The sequence below is a fragment of the Micropterus dolomieu genome, linkage group LG14 (assembly GCF_021292245.1).
Source record: "Micropterus dolomieu isolate WLL.071019.BEF.003 ecotype Adirondacks linkage group LG14, ASM2129224v1, whole genome shotgun sequence".
NCBI lineage: Eukaryota > Metazoa > Chordata > Actinopteri > Centrarchiformes > Centrarchidae > Micropterus > Micropterus dolomieu.
The window spans coordinates 16,658,826-16,685,465 of record NC_060163.1 but is presented as its reverse complement, the minus strand read 5'-3'; the positions used below and the strand labels follow the sequence as shown (position 1 = coordinate 16,685,465).

Below are 26,640 nucleotides of genomic sequence, written 5' to 3'. Positions count from 1 at the left end.
GTAGGCATTGTAGTGGCATTAAGGACAGACAAATTCAAAGCTTGACTGAAGTTTTTCTTCAGGCTTCCCGGTTTGAGTATGTGCCGAGCTACAGAGCTCCGGCTGGTGAGGCTGAAGAGGATTCAAGCGGAGCTGGGAGTTCAGGTCTGTGGAGGAAACCTGTACGGCATCTTTGTGGAGAGTCTGGATGACGACAGTCCTGCTAAGAGTCCAGATGGCCTGCTGCCAGGAGACTTGATACTGGAGGTACCTGAACAATAAAAATTTCTTGGGCGGTTGGTGTTAACACAACCTCTGACCTCTGCATTCCTTTTGTACTGGCCTAGGAGTTCCATGTAGCTACCATTTTAACCTACCACATTACGTTGCACCTCTCAAAATTTGAAACGCCATGGCTTGTATTGTCGAAGGAGCATAACCCCTTGTTGATGAATTGTTTTTGGCTGTGCTACCACCAAGCCAATCACTTCTCCTCTTTCTAAAATATACCGGTAACAAAGGAAGCTGGCATAATTTGATGGTGAGACTGAATGAAAGCACTCTGCAGTTATACATTTCCAAAGTTCAAGAACTGCTCCATTTTTAGATTTTGTTCCATTACCTAACTGCTGTTTTTTGTGCATTGTTTAGCTCGCTTTTATTGATGAGTCATTCTGTGTTGGCAGCCGAGCCCGGTGTCCTTTTTGTCAACTATATAATTGATGTTTTCAAACAGTACAATGGCATCAGCTTGAAGAACAAAACTAAAGAAGAGGCTTACCTGGAAATGTTGAAACCAGCTGAGACAATCACATTCAAGGTCCAGAACTGCGTGGACAACCTCTCTGCAATCAAAGAGTCCCATGGAGATGGATTTTACATAAGGTACCTTAACTGTTTTTCAAACAATCCAAACTGGGGACAAAGCATGTTTAAACTTTAGTTGTTGTATAGCACATTAGAGTTTGTAGCTAGTTGTAGCATGCACTGAAGTCATCAGAACATAAAAACAAGACTAGTAAGTGTACAAATGAAAAATCTGTTCCAGTATCCAACAAATCATCATAACCACAACTTCTGTATAATGGAGGCCCAACAAAACCTCCATAAAGGAATTCTCATACCATATTTTGGTAATTTTGTGTTTTTGAAGAGTGAATCTATGAAAGGGTTGAATCTTAAACATCAAATCTATCTTATAGGCTCTTTGATCTTCATATTGTACTGTGAAATTTTCTCTGTCAGTCCTCAGTCCTTGTTTGAAGGTCAGCAGAATGTATTTACCATAACTGCTTTATTGTTCATCTCTTTTCAGAGCACTTTATGAGAGGGTGGCAGAGGTCGAGCAGGAACTGAGCTTTAACAAAGATGACATTCTTTATGTTGAAGATACGCTACCAAACGGCAATTTTGGCTACTGGATGGCCTGGCAACTTGATGAGAACGCACAGAAGCTGGGAAAGGGGCAGATTCCAAGTAAATATATGTAAGTCCAGCCTATAGTTTTTTTAGAGCCTAACTGAAAAATTGGCATGCCAGTATCATCCACCGATATGAGCTAATTGCAGGAAACAGAGAGACGGAAGACGGATTCTCAAATCACGTTTATGAGTGGTGTTGTTGCAAAGTTTGTCCACCAGAGGCCACTCTGCAACTCCCCTGTTGGCAACAGACCTGTTTAACCCACAAATCCACCACAAAAGTTTATTTTTAAACTGCGTCATGTTATCTTGGAGAGGTCTCATAACTACACATAACAAATGTTAGGGATAATCTTTGTTTATGTTATGCATTTCTAAAAAGAAAAAAAGAATATCGGCCGATCTATCTGATTTTTAAAATCCTCAAATATCAAAATTGGTATCAGTCTTAAAAACCCAATATTGGTTGGGCTCTAGTTTCCTTTGTGGTTATATTCATAAATCTAAAAGAACACATCCAGATTCATGAAGTGAATGTGGTCTTATATCTATAAGGATGGACCAGGAGCTCTACAGGAGACACGATATGAAAGATGATAACGGCACCAGCAAGACTCTGTCTGCTGCTGCACGGAGATCCTTCTTCCGCCGGAGGATGAAGCACAAACGCAGCGGATCCAAAGATGGGAAGGATCTGATGGCTCTGGACGCCATAAGCACAGACTCTCTACCCATCACAGAAGGTGAGATATCATCTACTGAGGCTGATTTGTCATAAATGCACAAGGCAAGCAACATAATGAGTGAACGATAATGATGGATTCTTGAGTGAATTTTGATACAGTAATCAGATTGTTAACTTTATGACCTCAGTGTCCTTTCCTTAGCAGAAGTATCTGGTATACTCAAATTTCCAAAATAAAGGTGGTCATTGTAAAGAAGAGTCCAATTTGGTTTCGGTGTTGGTTGAGAATCTTGTTATCTTCAGATTCATGGAGTACACACCAGCTTATGAGGAAAAGAAAAAAAATAAAAGCGGGAGAGAGAATTTAAGGAAAAAGAGTTTGAAAAACAGCCATAATTTCAGGCACTGAAATCTTGACACTAAAGAGTTTTAGAGAATAATTTCAGTTACTAAAAAGTTGATATTTTGAAGATTTTTATCCGCAGCAGTAAAATGTATCTAATGTGAAACATAGAAAAAATAATAATAATATGCAATAAGGATGAGACATAGGCTACTATCAAATTGTTCATTTCAACCTGTATGAAACCGCAAAATGAAGTGTGGAGACTCTATCCAATCTAACGATATGTAGCATGTCCATATTAACTAAAGTTTAAACATTTACATTTGTATGTGAGATCTAAACCGCTTAGAACTAGCTCGAGCTGGGGACGGTGGACTTCAAGAGGTTTAATACATCCAAATAACTTTTTAAAACCACACCAGGCTTCTAATTGAGACCTGCATTTATTATTTTAAATGTGTAGCCCCGCCAGGCCAGCAAAGGGGACAGGTGTCCCTTTTTGGGACTAGGCTTTTAACTGAAGTTGTATGGTACCTAAATCAAAAAAAAGCATGATGCTGCTATACAGAACACATTGGCTCAAGAGAACCTTTCCCAGGATGCATAAATTCATAACTGTGCTTATTAAATAGCAGCTGTATCTCTATTGCAGGCGTGTGTGTTTTGGAATGAATTGTATTTCTATATTTCCTGCATAGACGGAGTGAGCCTGATGTACCAGCGAGTTCAGAGGGTTGGGTGCTCTTCCCCCAGACCAGTGCTGATCTTGGGACCACTAGTGGAGGCCAGTAAAGACCTGTTGGTGAAGGAGTTTCCTGCCATGTTCTGTCGCTGTCTGCCTGGTAAGCTCATACACACAGAGCCAATCTGTTGTTAGTTTATTTATTTATGAAGCACTTTACATATGTCCATCAGGTTTGTATCATTGGTTTCATACTGTAGAGATTGGTTTCACTGCAAGCTACTTAGTTTAGAGATTAGATTGTGAAATTAATGTAACAAATACAGTGAACTAAATCAGGGTGAATTATTCCAATTACCTTTTTTTGTACATTGATTTTACTTACAGAGATTATGAAGGCATCTCAGCAGGCGATAGAGCGCGGAGTAAAGGACTGTGTGTTCATTGACTACAAACGGAGGAGTGGCCATTTTGATGTGACAACTGTCGCATCAATAAAAGAGATCACAGAGAAGGTAAATTCATCTCACAGTGGATTATACTCCATACCAGGGCTATCAGTGTGACATCTCTGGACTTGAAGATTGATAGCAATTGAGTTTTGTTGACTTAACTGTAGGTGCAAAGTCCATATAGATTGATGGTATTTAAGAGCACATCTGTATACATAATATTGTCTAAAATACAAAATGGCTGAACTGCCAATTGGATAAGAATATAACTTCAAATTACTTTTTAATGTTGTTTTACTATGAATTGACCAAATGAATTTGGAGTCAAGCACCTGTGCCTACATATCTTACAACCAACTGGATGGATTTTGAGTTCAATAACTCCAAAATGCAGCTTTAATGTCAACTTATGCATCCAAAACCATTGTGAAGACAAATATAAGTCATTTGGGCATATTTCTTTGCAATGTTCTGCTTTGAACCATCCCCCATTTCTCATGCAGTCTTTTGTTGCTGTCATTTTTCTCTCATAGGACTGTCACTGTTTACTTGACATTGCCCCTCACGCCATCGAACGTCTTCACAGCGTTCACATCTACCCAATCGTCATATTCATTCGCTACAAAAATGCCAAGCAGATAAAGTGAGTAATCCCACGCCTTTTTAAAAAAAAAGATGTTTGTTTCAGGGTTTTTTTTATTATTTTTTTTTTTCTTGCCTGAAAACATGTCAAGTGAATGTCAAACGTGCGTTGTATTTTTTGTGCCACTGCTGTTTACTCAACTTCACTTAAAGTTCAGATCCTTCTGCGGCATACTGAGAAAATCATTCATCCAAGGCTTTTGGTTCTGGAGGCTGTTTTTATGAGAATTAAATATTTTTTAAAGAATTTAGGCCCAATGTGATATCAAGATACAAAATATTAATCCACACAAATCATCAACATACATAGTAGTGTCTGTAGCATCTAATTTAATTACCTTCTGTTATTTTGCAGCAAACAAATTGGACATTAGATCCATATATAATGGATCCATATATAACAGTTGTACACAAGTTTATTTAGCATACATTTTAATTTTTTTGTGCTTTTTAGTGTTTTGGTCAAGAAGATGGATGTTAGAGTGACAAAGCTACACATTCCTCCAAAAAAAGCTCCCATCTGTGTTGTTTCCAGTTCTCCTTCCAAAAAATATAATTTTTGTATTACTCTTGTCTTTTTTTTTTTTTTTCTTCCTGTTGAGACAAGACAGAATTGACATCTGCTGCATTCATAATCATATTCATCCTGCAGACACAACAAAAGCTAACTGATCGACCTGATTTGATCACAGTGTCATTAGTTCAGAAGCCACAGCCTGCTCTCTTCCACCACCTGCCAGGGTTTTGATAGGATGAATGTGGATATTTCAAAGATCCCCACTGCTTTTTCATTTGTAATGGCATGGGAAGATTAAATCTGCTCAGACCTCAGCATGGTCTTTTATGCACGCATACACAAATAAAGACACATTCACGTCCGGCAGAAACGTGCTTTCTCGGCCACACGCGGACATACGACCACGCCCAAAAATCTGTGAAGTGGTGCAGCAGGCAAACATGGTGGAGATTGATTCCTGCTAAGCCTCTGCTGTCATCAGCTGAGTGCCAGCTGTCTAGGGAGAGCTTGCAGGGCCTGTGGCTCCGCTTTGTGGCGTGGGTGGCTAAAACACTTGCTGACCCCTCCCCAGCCGCCGCAGCCACCACATACACACAAACACACCTCCCACTGCCTGCCTGCCAGCTGCAGCTCAAGCTCCTCCATGGGTTTTTAATGCTCTGGGAGGTATCAGCAGACGTGTGTATGTATATGTTAACTGCATACGGAGTACCAGGGAAAGATGGGAGTGTGATTCTAGGTTAGGTCAGAGACTAAAGGCCGAGTAGTCACATGACTTTGTAAGACTGCAGATATGGTGAGAAACAGTGGGCTGAAAGGGTTTGTAGTAGAGAGAGCTTATAAATGCTCTGTGTCTGTCAAGGCTAACAGACAAACCAGTACAATATCTCAATTCTATCATACCGTATGTATAATGTGTATAATGTGTGGACATTCGGTGTAATCTTAAAATCTCATCTGAAGAAGTTATTTTTAAAAAATGATTTATTGGTATAGACACCTGACTCCTTCCACATAGTGGTATTGTGCCTTTTTATGAATCTCTGTGTGAAGGGAGATTTTCAAGGATGCTGACAGGCGTTGATGTTGTCTCTTCAGAGAGCAGAAAGATCCTTTGTACCTGCGGGATAGACTCTCACAGAAACATTCCAAGGAGCAGTATGAGGCGGCACAGAAAGTAGAGCAGGAATACAGCCGCTTCTTCACAGGTTGGTGGAAATTACTTGTTTTCTCTCTGAGGTGCTAAAGATAGCTGGATGGAGATAGATATTACTGTAAGAATGTATTGTTTTCAGCTGATAGAGACATCTGCAGTGTCCTGTTAATGTACTGACTGGAGAACTAAATGTGTATATGATGAATCATTTGAGAGTCATCGGAGGGCTGGACATCAGTATGTAAATAAAGGTTTATCCATGCAGGTTGTTTTAGTTTAATCTACAGAATTTTTATATCTACTGCTGAGGCTTCTTGCTCTACCTCACTGCAATGGAGGTGAATGTAGTTTGTGCTTGTCCAAGCGTTGAAAAAAATGTCCTACTTAAAATAATCAACAGAAGTCACTGAGGACAGCCCACAGTAAGGTCCCTGGATTAGTCTACAACTTGACAACATTTATTGTATATCTTTGGGGATGAGCGCTACATCAGATTAGAGGGACCTGTCAGACTACACATTGAGCAGTGTAATCTTTCATGACTGGAATGACACGAAAGACACTCTGACATGCCAACACCTCTGCACACAGCATTGATAGTCTTTGACTGTGACAAAGTACAGGGAATAAAACAGCAAATCGTTGTCCCCTGATGCTTATTTTCTTCCCGATGCTTCACATCCCCACAGTTTTTTTTTTTGGGGGCTGATGTAGACATCACCTGGCATAAATTCAAGATTCTAGTTGAGTTTTTCAAATGTAATTTTTAAGAATTCGTTAAGCACAACAGAATAATAAATATATAGTATTGGGGTGGAAGCAGAAACCTCAGCAGTTGACTGCACTAATAGAGTCAGGGTTAAGTGGTATTTAGGTGAACTGGCCCATTTTAAGGCAGAACCTGTTACATAGTAAGGGTCCCTTCGGATAAAAATGAACAGAATACACAAATGAAATGAGAGACCCATCTAGCAAACCCAGTTATAATAAGTCATGGTAGCAAAATGTAATATTATAATGTGGTCTAGTTTAACCAAGCACCAGCACTAGAGGGTATCTGAGGTTTCTGGAGCACAGTATCTCTGTGTTTTTTCACAGATAAGTTTTAAAAAGTTTTGGTATCTGGAGCAGCAGCCAGTCTGAGACACACAACTGTCCAGCTGATTAATGCCTCTATAAAAGGAGGCGATTTATGGGGAGGGACTTTTGAAATAGACACATTATGCCGCTGATCCCTTCTAACAGGGAGAGGTGGCCAAATTCTGCACACAATAAGAACTGTAATTCTGAGCAGTTTAATAAGTCTGAGTATCTGCTAGTAGATGGCATGAAGTGGAGCTGATCACATCCCTGTTGTACTTTAAATCTCCAAAGTCCTGAATGTATATAATTTGGCTCCACAGTCCCGTTTGTCCATTAAAACATTCGTAGTGTTTATAGCTCTAAAACGATTAGATGAAAATTGATCAACAAGGTTTTGGTATATTATCGAAAATGCAGTATGCTGAGTTTACAGTACAAGCATAATGAAGATGTCGCATTGGGTTCTGGGAACTTGTGATATGTGTTTTTGTTTTTCTAGAGCTGAACCAATAAGTCAGTTAAGTTGATCAGCAGAAAATGTATTTGGTACTTTTCTGATAATCAGTATTTTTCATTTCTAATTTTTAAGCAAAAATACCAAATATTTCAGAGTTTCAGCTTCTTAGTTAGGATTTGCTGCTTTTTTTGTAAAGTGGAACTCTGATGATTTTATACATCACTTGTGGCTAAAGACTACAATTTTGAAAATGGAAAAAATATCTGGGTGTGTGGAGTTAGAAAGAAGTGAGCTTAACAGGCATCTGCAGCGCACTCCTCATCTCTGCTTGTGTTTAGCGGCTCAAGGCTACAATAGCTGCTGCTAGCATAACACGCCCAAATCTCTGCCCGAAACTGTTGGTGGTGGTTGAGTTGCACTGTGGGAAATGTAGGCATCAGGTTTTGACAAGGAAGAAGAATGCATGGAATAAATTGATTTATTATCTTTTTTTAACCTCCCATCATGAATCTGACAGTGCTGTAGGAGTGCAATGCTAAATTGGTGAAGTACTTTTAATCAAGAAAATAATCATTAGTTGTAGCCCAACATTTTTACCATTTTTTTTCAACCTTTTGGAATGTTAGAAAATTACCTGATTTGATTTTTTTTTTTTTTTTTTTTTTTTTTTAATTCCCCACCCCCACTGTGTTGCAGGCGTAGTCCAAGGAGGCAGCGTCTCCTACATTTGCACTCAGATCATGACCATCGTGGAGCAGGAACAGAGTAAAGTATTATGGATTCCAGATGGAGCACCGTAGAAATGTCACCTCACACCACACCCCACTCTGAAAACACTCGAGATGATGTGATTTTTATTATGGGACACAAAGAATCGGTACATTAACAGACATCATGGTTAACTCCAATGCTTTCTCACAAATAGCAATATCAGCAGTGATGATGACGATCATGTACTATTCCCACTACAATGGTGATTTACTGTACTACAGATAGATTTGTTTACACTAGCATTTAATACTTGAATGTTTTATTTTCCTTCACATCTAGTAGCACTCCTTTTAATGTCTTTGTCCCATGAACATGTGGTACCACAGGAAGTCTGCATCGATGCAAACTGAAGACTTTATTCTTGAAGTGAAGATGGAGAGTGGATAACTGTGTTCCCTACTCTATATTTATACATATTTTCTTGCAATTTAATTTATCTAATCAAATCAAAGATGTTGGTTATGAACATTTTGTTATATAAATGTAGTTAGTAGGAAGGATAATGTTTTCCAATTAATGTCATTATTTATAGAGGCTTTGGGGCAAGTTTGCTTCCTATCTTCACATTATTGTTCCGTTTTTTCTCTGTTGACATCATTTCAATCCTCAAAATACTATTGTGCCAAGCTTAAAAATATGTGCTAATTACACTCCATTCTTGGATTTATTAACACTACAACTTCCATCATAAATCACACTGCAGGTATGTTTGTTGCGCCACAGATTGTCCCAGTTTGTGTGTTCTACTGGTATTGCCAATACTTGTTCCTCTTTGTCAAGTGGATTTTTAAAGAAGGGATATTTGCATTTCTAGTTCATGGTTGGCTGTCAGCTAAACCCATTCACATGCACCTCCTTGGATTTTCATCAGATCACGTTAACATTTCATGTACAAGTTGGATGAAACACTTTTAGGTCAGGTCCTGCTAATGAAGGTTAATATTACCCTGGTTAATATTAAAAACAGTACTGTTAATTGTATGCAATTTGTCTGTATTTTCCTTGAAATATACACTGAACAAAGTGTTCAGTTTCTTCTAAGATGATTCACAAAGCATCCTTATATTTGGCAAGCGAAAATACTGGACAAGTTGGACCTCAAAGATCAATGCACCTTTTATCCACTAGGGGGAGCACACCACTATTGCAGGTGAGAAAGGTTGAGATTATTTTTTTTTAAATCACTTTTCACACTACATTATAATATAGCTGCCTGTTCTAGAAAGAATACTCTTATTCCTTGACTTATTGAACAACTTTTCAGTCGATATAGTTTCACATTGTTTATATTGCAAACGCTTGAACACGCATGATTCTCTTTACAAGTGCTGAAATATGTTGGAGATGCTGCTGTTATGCAGTTTTAGGTTTATGCAATCAGGAGGGTTTGTTTTTATCAAACCTAAATACACACGTTATGTAAACATGAAATTTTACAATAGAAATAGAAAGTTTATACTTTGCTAGGACATCTAAAGAAATTCTATCTCTGTAGATAATGCCTACATAATGTCTGAATCAGTGTCGACTATACGTGAACCCTGTTATTTAAAACAAAAAGGCTACAGTATGGGAGTTCTATATGTTTAAAAACAGATAAGTACAGAGTTAGTTAGTACAAAGTAGTTAAGTCGTTATTTTAATTTCAGAACATTTCATTCCTTATATTAAAAAAGTAGCCTATGTTTGAAATGTCACCACATAACTGATAGTTTCAAAGTAAGATGACTGTAACCACAAAGTTACAATCGTCAAAAATTGATGAAGCGGTCACTATAAATAACCAGACCTCCAGATCACCATCGACGTCTGCTATTGATGGCTCCTCCCCCTCTCTACCTGTAAATCTGCTGTGCCATCTCCCAACAAATGGACGTGACAGGCTACCGCCAGAGAGCGAGAAAAGCTATAGCAGCTCCCGTACTCGAGAAATTGTCTTCTTTCTTTTTAAACGACCTCTCATTATAAAAATACAGCGATAAACTGCGACCTTAAACGTGAGGCGCGCATTCAACAGTGCGCGCTGCGGAGCCGAAGTAGCGGACCTGCTGGAAGCTACGCTGTTTAAACAAGGTGGAGCAGCGAGTGAATCCATCGACTGGTGAGGACAACACGCCTCTTCAACACAACAGAAATAATACTTATATAGTTTAATCCGCCAGGACTGTCGAGGAAATCGTGACTTGTTGCGGAGTTTGCAAGAAAACGAGATTTTTACGCACAGATAAAAGGATGACGCGCAATTCCAGCCATGAACGCGCACCGTGAGGCGCACGACTGACGCCTTCATTTCAAAAGAAGTTTTTATTATTGTGCTTGCGTCTGCTGTCGACTAAACTTTTACGTCCTTGCCTTGGTAAAGCCAGATGAGAAGGCTGAGAGCAGCGGAAGGTGGTTGACTTAATATGGCTGTGCCGCTGGGGCATCAGGGGGCGCTGGCCGGAGCTCCCCAAAGCGCCTGAATCCCTGTTGAGTTGATTGTTTTGGGGGGTTTGGCAGGTGACCAGAAGCCGATAATGCCGAAGAACAGGGATAAATTCAACCCGGACCCGTCCATCCACATATCCAAGATGAATGTGATCATCCCGTTTTCATCAGATGTGCCCTGTGACAGCAACGGCCAGCGGATGTGGTGGGCTTTCCTCGCCTCTTCCATGGTCACTTTCTTTGGGGGTCTCTTCATAATCCTCCTGTGGAGAACTCTCAAATACCTGTGGACTGTGTGCTGCCACTGTAACACCAAGAAGAAGGTAAGTCCGGTTATTTCATCAGCAACCACATCTCAAAAATGACGGGGTTTTGTATGACAGCCAGCGCGTGACAATGTGTCCAGCCAGTTTGACTTATGAAACGGGCTCATAATTAAATCTCTGTTAAGGCCCCTTTGACAGAGACCACAGTGAATAATTAACTCTACTCTTGGCTTAATGTCACAAAAAGTAAGAAAGGGATACCGTTAGTCCGTACTAAAATGATTTCACTCTTGCTGTAGATACTGCAGGCTTTCAGTTATAGCCTAAGTGCAGCTGACACTTGTTGGTGGCCCACCTGCTATATTCCAGTAGCTTGATTTGAAAATGATCCAACACATAAGCAGGTTACAAGCATTATCTGCTTTTCTTGCATAACTATTTATTTGAATATATTCATTGTCTTTTGATTGAATAAAAGCAACCCTATTAGCATAAAATGCATCATAGTAGATTAGAATGAATACAAGCAGGATGTTATTCATTCTAATCTTAAATGTTTTATCTCCCTTGTACTCCCTTGAATTGTTATATTGTCAATAATGGAATATTTAAAGGGTGGGTTCACCCACATTTTCTAGTCATGCAGATCATTTTGGTTTTATTTGCCCAGGCTTTTTGCATTCTAGAAACAACATCCTGTTATTGCAGATAATCCACAGACATCCCTGTTAACATTTTGCATTGGAACTACTTCCTATTGGAGAATTTGTCCCAATGGAATGTGTTTATAGCTTGTTCTATGAATTAATCAGAGTAACAGGGACACTATCTGGAAAAAGGTGTTGCTGCTGAACATTTTTAAATGTTATTATTCAGTGGTGGGACCATCAAAAACACAATTCAATTCACCACCCATTTTAATGGGCTGGAGACACATTTCTTTTGTAATTTGCTGACCCTCCCTTAATATTTTAAGACTGAAGCAGAAATTATTAAGGACTTAAGATTGGAAGGTTGATCAAGTCAGATTCTTGCATTAAGACAAATGTTAAATGTAATTTTATAACAAGCTTTATTTGTATAGCACATTTCAGTACAAAGTACCAAAGTGCTTTGTAGCAATCAATGTAAAATATAAACAAGTTGAAGAAAAAGGTGTGGGCAATGAAGAAAACATATAAAACAAGTCAATGTATAACAAAAGGATTGGCAAAATGTCATCCCTATCATTTCCCATAATTTATGTTGTTATCAACATAGTCTGAGTTCATTATTATTATTTGCAGCTTGAAACCCTCCAGTGAACCGTGCAGCACCATTTGTTTGACACGTTTCCAAAAGTCAGGAATAGTTTGGGCCGTTCAGGACACACAGCGCGTCAGCTGCTGCTACACTGGTCATACATTGTTTCATGTCCAACAGACATTCTCTTGCCGGTGGTGTGTGTCTGTAGCGTCTGTGTGGAGTTTAACACTCATGCCACAGTGTAATCCCCAGAAATAATTTCATAACATTTAAGGCATATTGCCACTAGATTTTCTGCTTCACCATTGTTACGACATCATCTGCTTAGGGCCGGCCCCAGTCTTGCATTAGGGGAAAAAACTGTCATGCCGTTTTTCTGTTGTATTGGGCTCCGTTTCAGATTTGTATCTTAAACTTTGTAGCCTTCCCCTCATGCTCAAGGACAAATATGGTCTAGCTGATACAGGTGCTAGAGATGGAGCAGTTTATTTTTTTTAGCTAATGCTTGTGCATTCATCTCACAGACAGGCAGGGAGTTGGAGGAGAAAACGCATAGGCTGCATGTAGGGTGGTGCTGACCTTTTGAAGGGAGACGTCTGTATCATTTCTGTGCTTTGGTTACAATTAGGGCTGCAACTAACGATGAAGTTCATCAGAGTTTAATCCGCTGATATATTTTTGGTTGTTTTGTTCATCTTTTAGTCTTTAAAATGCCCGAAAATGCTGATAAATGTCATAAACCAACGACCCGTCAGTTGGCTTTTAGCATTTCAGTTCTAGTTGAAATATTTAGTATAATCCACCAGCATGCATTCAAATTTTTATTTATAGATGTGCAGAAATGGAACAGAACATACATCTGTGAAGATCAGGGTGAGGTTCTTGCTTTCCGCAGTCGAACACTGTGTGAATACAAGAGAGCAGTCAGATTTTGTGTTTTTGTTCACATTTTGCCAAGTGAAGCTGGTGAGCTCCACCAACCTGTTGTGCTACTCTGTGGGAGTCAGCCAGAGACGGGGTCATCCTTTCACTTTCAATCTTCCCCTCTCTGCCTCTTTGCTCTCCTGGCATTCATTTTGTAACTCTTGCCCTGTCTCTTCTCACTCTTCTCTTTCTCATCCAAGAATCAACCTTCTTCCAAAGTGTCAGAAATGCAGCGTCAGGCGCATACGGTATGTGCCATATGAATCAGTGTTTTTGTTGCTAAGCAACTAGCAAGCAAAGGATTTCATTATAAGAGTAAATTTCTCTCTGTTATGCAGTTGTCTAGGCTGTGAGATGTGGCAGGTTGTGTTGGAGGAACACCTCCCCACCCCCTCCCAGTCTGTGCATGTCATTAGCAGCCCAAACATGGAGCTTTGAGTGCATTGTTCATAGATGGGTGTGAAATCGTTTCCTCTTTTTCTGGTTTTCAGCTCATTTTCCCGTCTGCGGGGCATCCGCTGCCCCGTTCTCTTCTGTTCTGACAGTGCTCGTGTCTCAGAGACTGAGCCTCCATCTCTGTGGCTCTGCCTTCCCAGTCTGAGGATAATTGATGAAACTTGTCGTTTTGTGGGGTTCTGATGAATGAGTGCTATTATCTATCTGGGTGGAAGAGAGAAATTGTGTTCATTGTAAATGACACTGTACTCACAATGGGAGGATGACGAGCGGTGGCAGCTTCCCAGTCCTTTTTCAGACTCACAGTGAGCATGTTTCTTTGAGGCAATGTGTTTTAGAGTTTGTTCAGTTTGTGTTCAGGCGATCTTTTGGAACTTTGAGACACCACATAATCCAACATGCTGTTCACAATGTAGATGTGGTATCGGCCAAAGTGTTGTGTATCGGCAGTATTGAAAGAGGCCCCTCTCCACGCCATATTATTAGCCACTCTAGCAGCGTGGTTCAGTGTCATCCACTTTGTTCTAAACTATTGGGTGGATTACCGTGATATTTGCTAGATATTAAAGGTCTGTTGCGTTGGAGACTTTGGTGATTCTCTCACTTTTTCATAAAGGGCCATTATCAGTTCAACATTTGTGTCCAATACATTGGTTTATGGCTAAATATCTGCAAAACTGACATTCCTATCAGCCCTAGCTGTACTGTACTGTACCTGTACTGTGTTTAGTGATCATTAGCAAATGTTAGCTTGTTAAACTAAGATGGTGAACACAGTAAACATTATTTTCATCTATAATCTAAATTGATTTATTTGTATTTATTCATTATTCAGTTTATCCACGTTATGTATTTGGTTGTATGTTTGTAGGTTAGAGGTAGAACGATTCAGATGGAAAGTCACTCTCATGGTGCTTTTAAGTGCCGTCTGAAATATTGTAAATATGAGACGTGTGCTCACGATCGAATGGTGGTAATTACGAGTCAGAAAGTTGGAATAGCTGCGTGGCACTTTGTTGTTGTCTCTCTGTTGCACACAGACACATCTGAGCACACACATATACCCAATGCCAACAAGTAAAACTTTTATACAATGTTTCTGAAACACAAACTGAAAAAATACAATTGAAATTCAGTGTCCATTTCATTTTCTCTAGTTGGGAGCACGTGAACGCATGACATGTTGTACATCAATATGAACTTAGAGGAAGCACCATCATTTATTTAACGCTTAGACCCTCAGTCCTTTTACAATAGTGTAGTCAATTTTCATTTGCTAGTCTTCTTTTGTAAAGGAAGGACATAAATTCATTGTAATGTATTTTAATTGGCAGTGTAATTGGTTAGGCAAGTATTAGCTACTCACATTACATAATATAAGCAGCGTGCTGCAGCTTGGCTGTCATTGTACCATCTGGAATCCCATAGGTCTCAGATTTACACAAATGTTAAACATCTCGATGGTGCCAGAGTCGCTGCTTTTTGTCAGTCAAGAAGACAAAAGATGTACTTAATAATGATGCAAGACAGTTTATCTATGTATGTAGTTGTTTTAATATTTGTAATGAAATCCCACATAATTACTGGTCGTAAAAAGAAGTTACTCTACTGGCTTGTGCAGATAGTTCATTTTCACAGATCTCTCTAGCTGATTTTCACTGTTTCTCTGTTGTATAAACATCTCAACTAGTTCAAATATCCAATTTTAAATTCCACATTACATTCCTCACACCTGAGCTGAATGTAGCAGCTAACTGGAAGCTTAGTTGCTCCTGGATGTTTACACTCATGTAGATACGAACCAAATTATTGTATTCATTCAGTGATTCGTTGATTTATTTGGACATGGGGCCAAGTTCTGTATGTGATACAGTCTTTCTTCACACAGCTGATGGAGTTATAGATCAGCTATGAGACTTGGATATTTCAGGAACTTTTCCCTCCTCTGAGAATGTCTTGATTTATTATTAATGTGATTTATATGAATATATTTTTAAATAATGTATCCAATTTTGCAGGAATTGTGTCACAAGCCACATGTTCTATTCTAGTTTAATGTACTCGCCCTTTGAGAAATGATCATGGTGGATCCTGAGAATAGGCTAACAGTGCTGATCAATGACCTCTGGTGTCAGGAGGACTAGATTTAGTCGAGATAGTGAAACCTAAATTTGGAGGCACAGACCATTGATCAAAGTGACAAAAAGGAGATGTGCTGCTTGAATGTGTATAATGACTACATGTACTTTTCTAGTGTCTGCTGCTGTTAAAAATGTATCCCGTCTAATTTAACTTCATTAAAATAAAGCCCATTGGAAGATCGTTTAACCCTCTTGATGTGTAGCTAAAACTACTGAAGTAAGTACGTATAATACACTTTATTATTATAGTTTAATCAGTGTTTTCATGCAAGAAGGAACTGGAAATTTTAATTTAAAAAATACAGCTCTCCATCTTCACAATGCTGCATGTGACCTTAAGATGAAATCTGCCACATGACCCTTTTAAAGAATTAATTGGACAGAGGCATGTCATGAATCTTGAATCCGTAATCTCCCTTTATGGCATTAAAAAAATCTCATGGCCGATGTGTTTTCAGTGTACACTTTTAGATTTAGTCATTAAAGTGCTGGGGTATAACAGCGTGATGCCAATTAAGCCTACTTAATGGCCATCACTTCCGTCAACACAGCCTGTGTCACTTAATTCATTAAAACAGGGACCATTTCATAGAGTTGTGTTAGTCAAAAAGACGAACACTTCATAAAAATATTGCTTTGGAAAGAAAACAAAGAATCCTGCACACTGTCCACTACTTGTACTTACTTTAATTATAACATTTTGGTCCTCAGATCTTCATTGGACATGTAGAAAAAGAGCGCCATACATATATAAGATGAAGGCTTTCACCTGGGGATGCCAGGAACACTACATATTTCAAAGCTAGGGTAGGTAACGTTGGAGAAAGAGCTATATTTTGAAAGTATCCAACTGAAAAAAACCCCACCCCTGCCTTCAGGCCTCTCTCCAAAGCCATCCCTCTAAAACACATCAATGAGCACAGAGTGGTAGTGGGTTATAAACCCTCCAATGCTGAGTGAGCATTGATGCTGGCTTGTTGAAGGGGTGTAACAACCTTTGCTGTACGATGAAGAAACCTCCTTTCAAATGTGAGTTCCGTGTGACTACGCCTATACACATGTAGGATTTTTAAATTCCGAAGTGACACTAACATTTCTATATCACCATACACAGGTTAATAATGTAGCCTAATGGTTATATTGTCTCTTGTCTGATAGACAATGCAATTTTTTTTTTAATTGAATCTGTATTTAATTGCTTTACTATTCTTTAGACCATATAATGCTTCAATATAATATTTGATTTCTATTTTTAAATGTTGTATTTGTGGGGGGTTTTAGGCAATTTGTGAATGTAATATTTTCCATATGAGAAAAATTAGTTCACAATATATAGTCCAATCTTTTCCAAAATATCTAAATCTTATCATAAAAGAAATGAGGCCTAATGTCTCTTTCATAAATTAATAGCTGAACCAAAATAATTTGGTACATTTACACTCATACATAAGATAAATGACAAATGGTTTCAGTTTCGTAATTGCAAAATACACTTTTCCTCAACATCAATCCTGAATCTTAATACAACTGTTGTTTGTTTGATAAATGTGTGATAGCAGTGAGTGCAGCGGTAACGCTAGAGAGGGAAGTTCATCTGAAACTTTCCCTCTGTATTTTTACCCCATGCTGTTTAGGGAGCTCGTTTTGGCTGTGAGGGTGACTTCAACCAGAGTACACGCTGTGATGGAGTGGAAGTGGGGAGGGTCTAGTTTCGGAAAGGCCCAATGAGGGCACGAGCAGAGTGTGCGCAGGTGGACAGGGGCCAGCCAATAATTTAATTCACAACAAATGGAATGATTGGCCATGCTTATAACAGTCCTGCTACAGCCACAGATACCTTTTTTTTTTTTTTTTTAAGTTTTATTTCAGAACATTTGATTTATTGATTGCTCTCAGGATATAAAAGAATTTCAACAAATATAACAGAAATGCTTCTGAAATAAATTGCCTACTCCAGCTTTAAGATCAATGAGCTCTTCAGATATAAAAACAAACATGATACCGGCATCTTATATTTATCAAGTAGATAATTATATTTATCAACAAGAGAAATGGATCTGAACAAGAACACCTTAAATGTACAGAGCCCTCATCCACATCTGGACTAAATTAATTATATGAAGAGTATCAATCATGCCAGACCTGGGTTTGACTGGACTTTGGATTTAATATTGAACATACTTGTTGCGAGAATTATGCAGATTGAAAAACAAACACTCAAAGTCAAAGCAGCAGAGACTGGTATAACTTAACTCTTTGTCCTTAGTATGAGTCAATCTTCAAAAACACAATTCCCATAATGCAACTAGATAGCATCTCTCATTAGAACCCTGCCTGTTAAGTGTTCATCTTTTGAACTCTGTGCCCCCAGTTTATGATGCAGGTTTTAGCCAAATATTTGGAGTCTCATTCCTAAATCAAGAGAACCCTGATGACATCACTATGACATCAGGGTAATTTTCTCTGACTTTAGAGCTCTGCTCCGGAGCTACAGAAGAAACTATAAAACTGTTTTTAAAGGATGCGTAGCACTCTCCATGACCAGTAAACTGGCCTTTATGTGTAAAATCAGTGGAATGTCCCTTTTAAATTAAGACAATCATGACAAGGTTCATCCTCTCTGTTATTTTTACACTATGTCAGTAATTGCCAGACTAGACAACAGATTTTTTTTTTTTTGCCAAATCATCAATAAAAATGTGAACCTAGTCTTGGATTTTATCTAGAGATGCAGCAATCCTCGTTTTTCTATAGAACCATTCTTTTCTTCTGTCATTTTAGATGCTTAAGAACATGTGGCCCTGTTACCTGGACTTGTTTGTACGACCATGTTTGAACACAGACAAATGTTTATTACAGACTCAACCACACATCCGAAAAGAACTCTGAGATCCATCAGCCTTTAGACAAACAAATAGCACCTGCCAGAAATCTGAGGAAAAGCACTCGCTCCATCATCTGGGAATAACAAAATGTGTCCACTAAGCCGTTTTTAGTTTCTCATTTCATTAAGTGGCTTATTTAACCAATTTGAATTCTGTGGCCATAAATATAACAAGCCTAAACATTCAATTTGTTATTGATTATGCCTGCTATATTTCATGAAGCCAGCAGATAATGCATTATATTATTCAGCAGGACTGCATATCAGCAAGCACTGAAACATTAATAAATAAATAAAAAATCCTTAGCACTAGTTTACTTCCTTCCTTACTTATTATTATAGATCCATTCAGGTTCAGTGATTTATTTTTTTTTTTTTTTACAGCGAGCTTATAACTACTTGGATTCTTGTATGTAATTTCTAAAGTCAATATAATATTCCTAAAGTAATATATTTCGCATCCATGTGAATCTTGTATTTTTTCCAACTTTTCCTTAGTTTTTATTTATGATATCATATAGTGAAATAGGTTCATCTATATCCGTTCTATGATATTTTCATCATATGGTGTCAGTGTATTGTAGGGACTGCCAAGGGGTCATAATGCGGATGGTTGAACAGCTTCGCATGCAGTGACTGACTGGGTTTGTGGAGGTGAGGAAGTAGGCATGGTTAGATCTTCTCTCTCAAACTCTCTTTTTTCATTCTTCACACAACGTCTTCTGACTCTACAAACAAAACCACATGAATGCTTTGAGGAAAGACTGTCCAAAGGTATGTGGATACTTACAGAGTGTGAACGTTTGGAACATCTGTAAACACTTTTGTTTGTGTTGTCAGATGACTCATAGTTCGAACTAGTTTCTTTTTTGCACTGTACCTTGGCCTTTTACCTTTCAGTCTGCGCATCTTGTCATGGGGAAGACACAGCACCGTTGGTTGTTACTGCCAGTTCACCTCAGTAAACAAAAGGCCTATAGCTTTATGCTCCATAACAGTTTAACTGCTGACCGACAAGGCACACAGCATGTTCTTTTCCATTTTAGTCTCTAACCCACAATCTGAGCCACCCACCCTGATCTCCTTAAGGGGATTCAAAAGTGAGATTTAACTTAAATTCCCGCAGAGGCTCTGTTTGAAGACCAGTCTGATAAGATTTCCTTTTTCAAAATGAATGATGTAACCTTGGGAAGTTTCACTTGTTTGGTTTGCAGTGTAAAATAACTGCTGCAGAAGTGGCTGCTTACACACTTTAGTATAGCAAAACACGCTACACTCAACCAAAATTAAAACTAAACTGAGTGCAAATAAATAAGGGAAAACACTGCCTGGAAACAGCTGATACCTGTTGCCTCTGATTTCTGAATTTCAGTTTGACAGATTTTTCCGTTCCTGTATCTTGTTGGCTGCATTAGCTTCTAAGTGAACTGGACATGTTATTATACTGTGGTGTTATCAGGTTAGTGCTGCTGGGCTCTGGTCAGCCTGTACGAAGTGTAACATGGCCTGCTGGTGATCTGCTTGTCTCTGACTAATGGCTCCGAACATGATTGAATTTCTTTGTGTAGCCATCTCTTTAGTAATAATAATGGAGATGGTTTAAATGTGTGGCGTGTAGGTGGGCACTATTATGGAATACCATGCTGAAACCATTTTTACATTAAAAGGTGTCAAATAGAAACTAATTTTACACAAGCTGCTGTAGAAATGTTGATTGTATAAGAAGGTTTGCACCTTTCTCCCAACAAGGCTAATGACGTCTTCTAAATACTTTCTAAAACAGCTCAGTAGTTTCCTAAAACAGCTGACCATTGTAGTTTTAAACAAACGTCACTCAATGTAAGTAGTGCATTTTTTGGGGACTATTTTCAGATGAATACACAGGGTCCTGCTTGCAGCAGCAAATATGTGGGATTGACTCATTGTAATGAAGGAGCATATCACCTAGAGCAGTAGTTCTCAACCTTTTTTGGGCCAGCGCCCCCTATAATAATAATAATAATAATAATAATATTTATTTGTAGAGCACTTTTCAAAAACAATTCATTATCCAGGTCCCTTACCGCCCCCATCCAAAAAGATGTTTGCTATTTTCCCTGAATATTGTTGATTTTTTGTTGTTGTTGTTACTATTGTTATAAACATGGAAAAACACATTATTGAATGACAAACATATGATTTATTTTCCCCGGTAACAAAAAAGCCATGCGAAAAGTAATTATATTTAACTAGTAAGTGAATGTGTGATGTGTGTGAAGCCAGAGACTGTTTTCTTGGGTGGTCACTTAATAAGTGGGGGGTATGGGGGTCCTCCCCCAGAAGATTTTGAACATTAAACACTTAATTTCCTGCATTGTGGTAAAAAATTATGCTCGAATTTCTGCCTTTTCTGCACCAATTTATGGTGGAAATTCAGGTGGTAGGTGACAATTCAAAATATATAATGTCTATATGTATATATGTCTCTCAGGCATTCTTATTGCTTTTAAATATTTTTCTCCTGTAGATCAACTTAATTAATATCGTCCCTGCTGAGTCAACACACTAAATCTCCTCTTTTGTGGGGAAGTAACCTATTTAAATGTGTTTGTGGCCCCTTTTCATCTCAGTGATAAATGAATCCATTTTAATTCAGTTTTTGACTGGACTTTATTAGCTCACCTATTAATAACATATCATAACTTGGTGTTTCCCACAGAATGATGAGAATATGGTGCAGCTATATACAGCGTGCTAGCCTCAAAAACCCAGCTGTTTTCTGACGTTAACTCAGCTCTCCTTATTAGCTAGGCTCCTTACATGCTTGCTAATAACAATTTTTTTAAAGCTGGGTCTTGACAGGGTTGTGTTGGACTGATTTGTGCAGCGGTGTTCAGAGAGAGAGACAGGGACGAGCGAGAGAATGTGCTGTGCGAATACGCTTCCGTGCTCTGCAATCAACTACGATTTCAATCAATCAATAAAATCAATATGTGGCGTCAGCGTTGATATTGCGGCGTGCCGCCACAAATAAATTAACACTTGGGAAACGCTGTAACTTATCTGCTCATGTTCAAAACTTTCTGCACATTCAGAATCTCTCCCACAGAGCCTATCTGTGTTCTCTGACAAGTAAAGAAAAAAAAAGTTGTAATTTTACGAGACTAACGTCATTAGCCTGTTTAAAGAGAATTCATAATATTGTACTACATGCCCTATACTGCATTACATTAGTGATTCGCTGGAAGTATCCCCTCGACCATCTGACAGACACAGAACTGGATGAGACGAGGAGGTGCTCATGCCGGGGGAAAACAAAACTAACCGGGATTACGTACTGTAACCCGGATTCTATGAGTATAGGCGCAGCCCTCTAAGGCTTTTGCTATTGGTTTACCCCTTTTGCGCGCCTGCGCCGCACTGAGAATTTTAGTCTACGCCCACCCACAGCGTGGGCCTCTCCTACGTCCGTACCTTGTATATATCCAACGGTGAGACCCAGCCATCGGCTCCCAAATGCCTTTTCTTCAGCACTGACAACCAAGGTCCAGTGAGGCCTTCAACTTAGGGCTGCGCCTATACTCATAGAATCCGGGTTACAGTACGTAACTCCTGTTCTATTTCGTATAGGCTTCGCCCTCTAAGGCTATCACTATTGGGTTAGAGGCGAAGCAGGATGAGTCAACGCCTCAACGCGAGCCACCTGCCCAGAGCCATAATGAGCCACCCAGTCGCCTTCTGACTGCATCATTGGTGTCGGCATGCGCGCGAGCACCGATGGCACTGCATGGGAGGCCGAGGACCGACCCATGCGTAAGTTGGGAAACTGGTTGGGGGGGCCCCCGCGCGCCAGGCGGCTTGCGCGCCACATAACAGGACAGTGCTCGCACCGGGCAGAGGAGGTGGGACGTGGCGTCCTCCACCGACCCATGGGGGGGAGGAAAAGAACCCGAGAGGGTGATGACCCGCGACCGAAAGGAGTTCGTAATGCTTTTAGGCATGAACGCCGGGTTAGGGCGCAGAACAGCCAAGCTGCCCTCGCCCTAAATCTTGACACATGACGGAGCCACAGCGAGGGCAGCCAGATCACTGACCCTCTTGGCCAATGTCAGAGCCAGGAGCAAGGCAACCTTAGCCAAAAGGAATTAGGCTTGGGTTAAGGCGCGTAAACAGCAGCAAATCCCACTGTGGGGCAACAGGCCACGTCACTGGCCTGTGCCTCCGCACCCCCCTAAGGAAACGCTTCACAAGGGGGTGGGAGAACACAGTCCTGTCCCCGAAGCCCTCGTGACAGGACGAAATGTAACTGTACTTAACGCCAGCCCCCCGTCCATGAGCAAATGGAGGAACGAAAGCACCGCCGGCAGCGGACAGGCGACCGGGTCCGTCCCCTGGTCCAGACACCAGCGATGGAAAGCCGACCAGAGGAGTAAGAGGATTGAGTGGAGGCGGCCCTCGACCCCTGGATGGTGCAAACCACCTCCCGGGAGACAGCTTAGCCCTCCAGGTGTCGCCTCTCAGCAGAGCGGGTAACTCCTGATCGCACCCCCTCGCTTGAGAGATAGCGTCCCCACGCCAAGGGAGTTTCTATGGCTGCCCCGCCAGCAACCGCTGGAGACAGGGGACGTTGTCCTTGTTGGCAAACAGATCCGCCTCTGTCCTGCCGAACCTTGAGCCAGATCTGGTCGCCAGATCGGGATGGAGGTGCCACTCGTCTGGCCAAGGGCCCCCCCTCGACATGTCCACCCCTCTGTACAGCACGCTAGGGATGTATTCTACTCTGATGGAGAGCAGGTGAGTGTGCGCCCACAGGAGCAGCCGCCTGGCCAGACCAACCAGCTGCGCCGAGCGCACCCCTCCCTGGCAGTTTATGTAGGCCACCGCGGCCCTGTAGTCGGTGCGGAGCACGTGCTGGTCCAGCAGCAGAGGGGAGAATGTAAGATCACCTTCCACATTGTGAGGAGCTCCAGCGCGTTTATGTGGAGAGTCATTGCGGCTCTACCACAGACCGAGATATGGGACGTGACCCTGCCCAGGGGAACCCGGATCGAAGAGAAAGGGGGACCCGCCAGTAGCCCAGATCAGGGGCCTCTGTCTCACCGGGTCGACACGCAGGCGGACGAACCAAAGCGGCAGCCTCCTCATATGGAGAAGGCCCAGGGGGACCACCACGTGAGCTGCCAACATGAGGCCCAGAAGCCTTATGACCGACAGAGCTGCCACCGTTGCTTGAGGGACAACACGGCGGAGCAGCTCCACCAGAGCATCCATCCTCTCCTGAGAGAGCCGCGCTCTCCGGAAAGAGGAGTCCAGTACCACGCCCAGGTAGGTGAGTCTCTGGGAGGGGAGAGGAGCATTCTTCTTCCAGTTCACTGTAAAGCCCAGGTAAGACAGGTGTGCGACTAGCTGGGCTGTCTGCACCACCGCTTTGTCCCAGGGCGGCACCAGCAGCAGCAGGTCGTCCAGATAAAACAGGACCCTGATGCCCGACCGCCGCAGTAGCTCCAGGGCCTTCTCAACACACTTGGAAAAAGTGCTCGGGGCCAGGGAGTTACCGAAGGGCAGGCGGTTGTATTTGGTACTGGGCGCCCTGGAATGAAAACCTCAGAAGCTTCCTGTGTCCGGGAATGACAGACACAGGAAAGTACGTGTCCTTCAAGTCGATGGAGGAGAGTCTCCCTGGCGCACACACTCCTGTTTCACTGTTAACATGCGTGGGGGGTTACCCAGCCACGACCCATGGGGGAGGGGCCCCCTCAAAGGATGGGGATGCCGGCCGTGGGGGGGGGCCTGGCAGGCAGCAACCTCCGTGTTCCACCGAACAGGAGAGTTGGCACCTGGCGGGCATGTGTCCGTCAATCTGACGGCAAGGCGCGACCACCGGAGGAGGCGAGCCAGCACTTACTCCACCAGGGCCCTCCACGCTCCACCTGGGGGGGGGGGGGTGCGGGCCACATCGTGAGGGACCTTCACACACAGTCAGAGGGGTCTGTTGGGTGTCCTCCTGTGTTTGGTCGTGCCATTGATGCTGTGATTATGCACAAGCTCGCAGCTGGGCACTGCCGGGGGAACGTGCGTAGTGTCAACAGCATCACACACTGCCCGGCGGATTTCTTCGTCAGAAAAGTATCTGTACCGGGTGTGTATGTCTACACAAAACGAATGTCCGCTGTCGTGGGCTCATACAGTTTCTGTGGGGAGGGGTGTATGAAGGGACCTCTGATCGTGAACAGAGTGTAATGCTTGTTGGTTTGAGCTTCAAGCTGCAGGTTAGCCACTTGGCTAACGGCAGCTGGCTCACACAGTGTGGGAAATGTGTGCTTGGTGTGGCTGGTCCGACTGAGACAGGCACAGACAGCATTTGTTCAACAACTTCCACAAAAAGGAGCAACAAGATTTCACACAGCTTTTTATTGACCCATAGCTTACCAGTGGTCCGCTCTGACCGACAAGGGTTGGCCAGCAGCAATGAAACCAGTTGCTAAATGTCATTAGCTGCAGCTAATGTGGTGTAACGTGGACACATGGGGTCTCCCTGGTCGGCTGATCCAGGCAGACCGCATGTGAGCGTCATGTTAGCTATCCGTTAGCTTACCTCACCGCGGCAACCTAGTAGCGTCGACGGCAGCGTCATCGGAGGTCAGAACGGGGGAAGCGAGGAGCCGCTCGGAGAGCCGTGAATGGGAAGAGTGGAGCCATCCTACTCCCGCTCTTCCGTCAACAACAGATCGAGGGCTTCTTCCGGGGGGGTGGGGGCACAGAACAGTCAGTGCGAACCGAGAGTGAACGCTCGGCTGGCGTGCTCCGGTCCGAGGTACGCCTCGCAGCGGGGACGGAGATCACCCAGCACGATGTAGCCCATGTGGCAGAAGCCGTGGCATCTTGCCCTGCTCTGGGGCGACATGGGAGACATCGTTCTTCTTGTTTTCCGGCTGGAAAGTCTTTGTTCTTTAGACAAATCTTCTGCTCTTTAGACAGCTCAGTGCTGAAGAAAAATGGGAGCCGACGGCTGGGTCTCACCGTGTGTGTGTGTGTGTGTGTGTGTGTGTGTGTGTGTGTATGTGTGTGTGTACGTACAAGGTGTGGATGTAGAAGAGGCCCACGCTGTGGGTGGGCGTAGACTAAAATTCTCAGTACTGCGCAGGCGTGCCGAAGGGGTAAACCCAATACCGTCTCGTCCAGTCGCAGTGGACTAAACTGGACTACACTGGCAGGTTTTAAGTTGCAAACTCCCCACAAAAGCAGCTCAGCACCCCCCTTTCCAAAATATTGCTTCCAGTGCCCCCCATCGTCCTAGGAACTAGGTACCTCCCCCCCTTGAGAAACACTAAGCTAGAGCAATAGTGTCGCTAATTAATAGATTTTTGGATGACTGGTTAGGGTGGTTGCTAGTTCCTAGTTGCTCCAGAGGTGTGCGATCTCTGACATAAAAAGCAATTGTAAGTCGCTTTGGATAAAAGCGTCACATTAAATGAATAAATGTAAATGTAATGTAAATGGACAACAGTGGGGCTCTAAGAAGAATAAGTTTGCCAAAATATCAGTAGACTAATTCTCTATAAACACCGTTGCACTAGATGACATGTTCCCTTCATCCCGATTCACTGTAGTTTTATTTTAAGTTGATCCCATATACACCGTCCTGCTGCCATAAATACTCACTAGCACACCAAATCCGTGGCTAAAAGTTGTCTCCAACAAATACACAATTTGCTCCTTCTTGATGTAACATTTGCAAAACACTACAATGCCCAGCAGTTTTAGGAAATTATTCACTTTTTTTTTTAAGTGAAGCTATATGTGAGCCGTTTGTGCATATTTACGTCTTCATTAGGAACCAATGGGCTTGACACTGAAAGCTGGGGAAGTCGAAACATATTGATATCCACATTAATGCGCTGCTGATCTTTGTCTTTTCAAGGGATCTGTTGCCAGTGACAAAAATATAGCATATCGCCTGTCTTGTTCTTTAACTTAAGTAAAGGATTTCAGTTAATTTACCATCCGTCTTTCTTAACTAGACTGTTGGCAAGCAGATGCCCTTGTTATCTAATCACAAATGTACACCCAATTGTATGTATGTTACAGACACTCATTTGTTTATTCCCTTACTTAAGTGGTGCTGCC

The 26,640-nt window shown here is 41.6% G+C and overlaps 2 protein-coding genes across 10 annotated transcripts in view; both read left to right on the top strand.

Annotated features, from left to right (window-relative positions):
• LOC123982903 (disks large homolog 5-like) overlaps positions 1-9,172 on the top strand; it is a 32,467-nt gene extending 23,295 nt beyond the window's left edge. For both annotated transcript variants that reach the window (XM_046068861.1, XM_046068860.1), the window contains exons 25-33: positions 63-246; positions 716-864; positions 1,295-1,465; positions 1,956-2,143; positions 3,130-3,273; positions 3,501-3,628; positions 4,099-4,208; positions 5,823-5,932; positions 8,117-9,172. In XM_046068861.1, the coding sequence (XP_045924817.1) occupies positions 63-246; positions 716-864; positions 1,295-1,465; positions 1,956-2,143; positions 3,130-3,273; positions 3,501-3,628; positions 4,099-4,208; positions 5,823-5,932; positions 8,117-8,220 (1,288 nt within the window). In that variant the 3' untranslated portion in view covers positions 8,221-9,172. The remainder of the gene's footprint in view (positions 1-62; positions 247-715; positions 865-1,294; positions 1,466-1,955; positions 2,144-3,129; positions 3,274-3,500; positions 3,629-4,098; positions 4,209-5,822; positions 5,933-8,116) is intronic.
• Positions 9,173-10,024: 852 nt separating this feature from the next.
• The window catches only part of LOC123982769 (calcium-activated potassium channel subunit alpha-1), a 107,979-nt gene continuing 91,363 nt past the window's right edge, over positions 10,025-26,640 (top strand). For 4 of the 8 annotated variants that reach the window (XM_046068599.1, XM_046068602.1, XM_046068601.1 and 1 more), the window contains exon 1: positions 10,026-10,941. In XM_046068599.1, coding sequence (XP_045924555.1) covers positions 10,708-10,941 — 234 coding nt within the window. In that variant the 5' untranslated portion in view covers positions 10,026-10,707. Of the gene's footprint in view, positions 10,942-26,640 lie in introns of all 8 variants that reach the window. The other 4 variants (XM_046068598.1, XM_046068605.1, XM_046068603.1 and 1 more) reach the window with 2 other exon arrangements.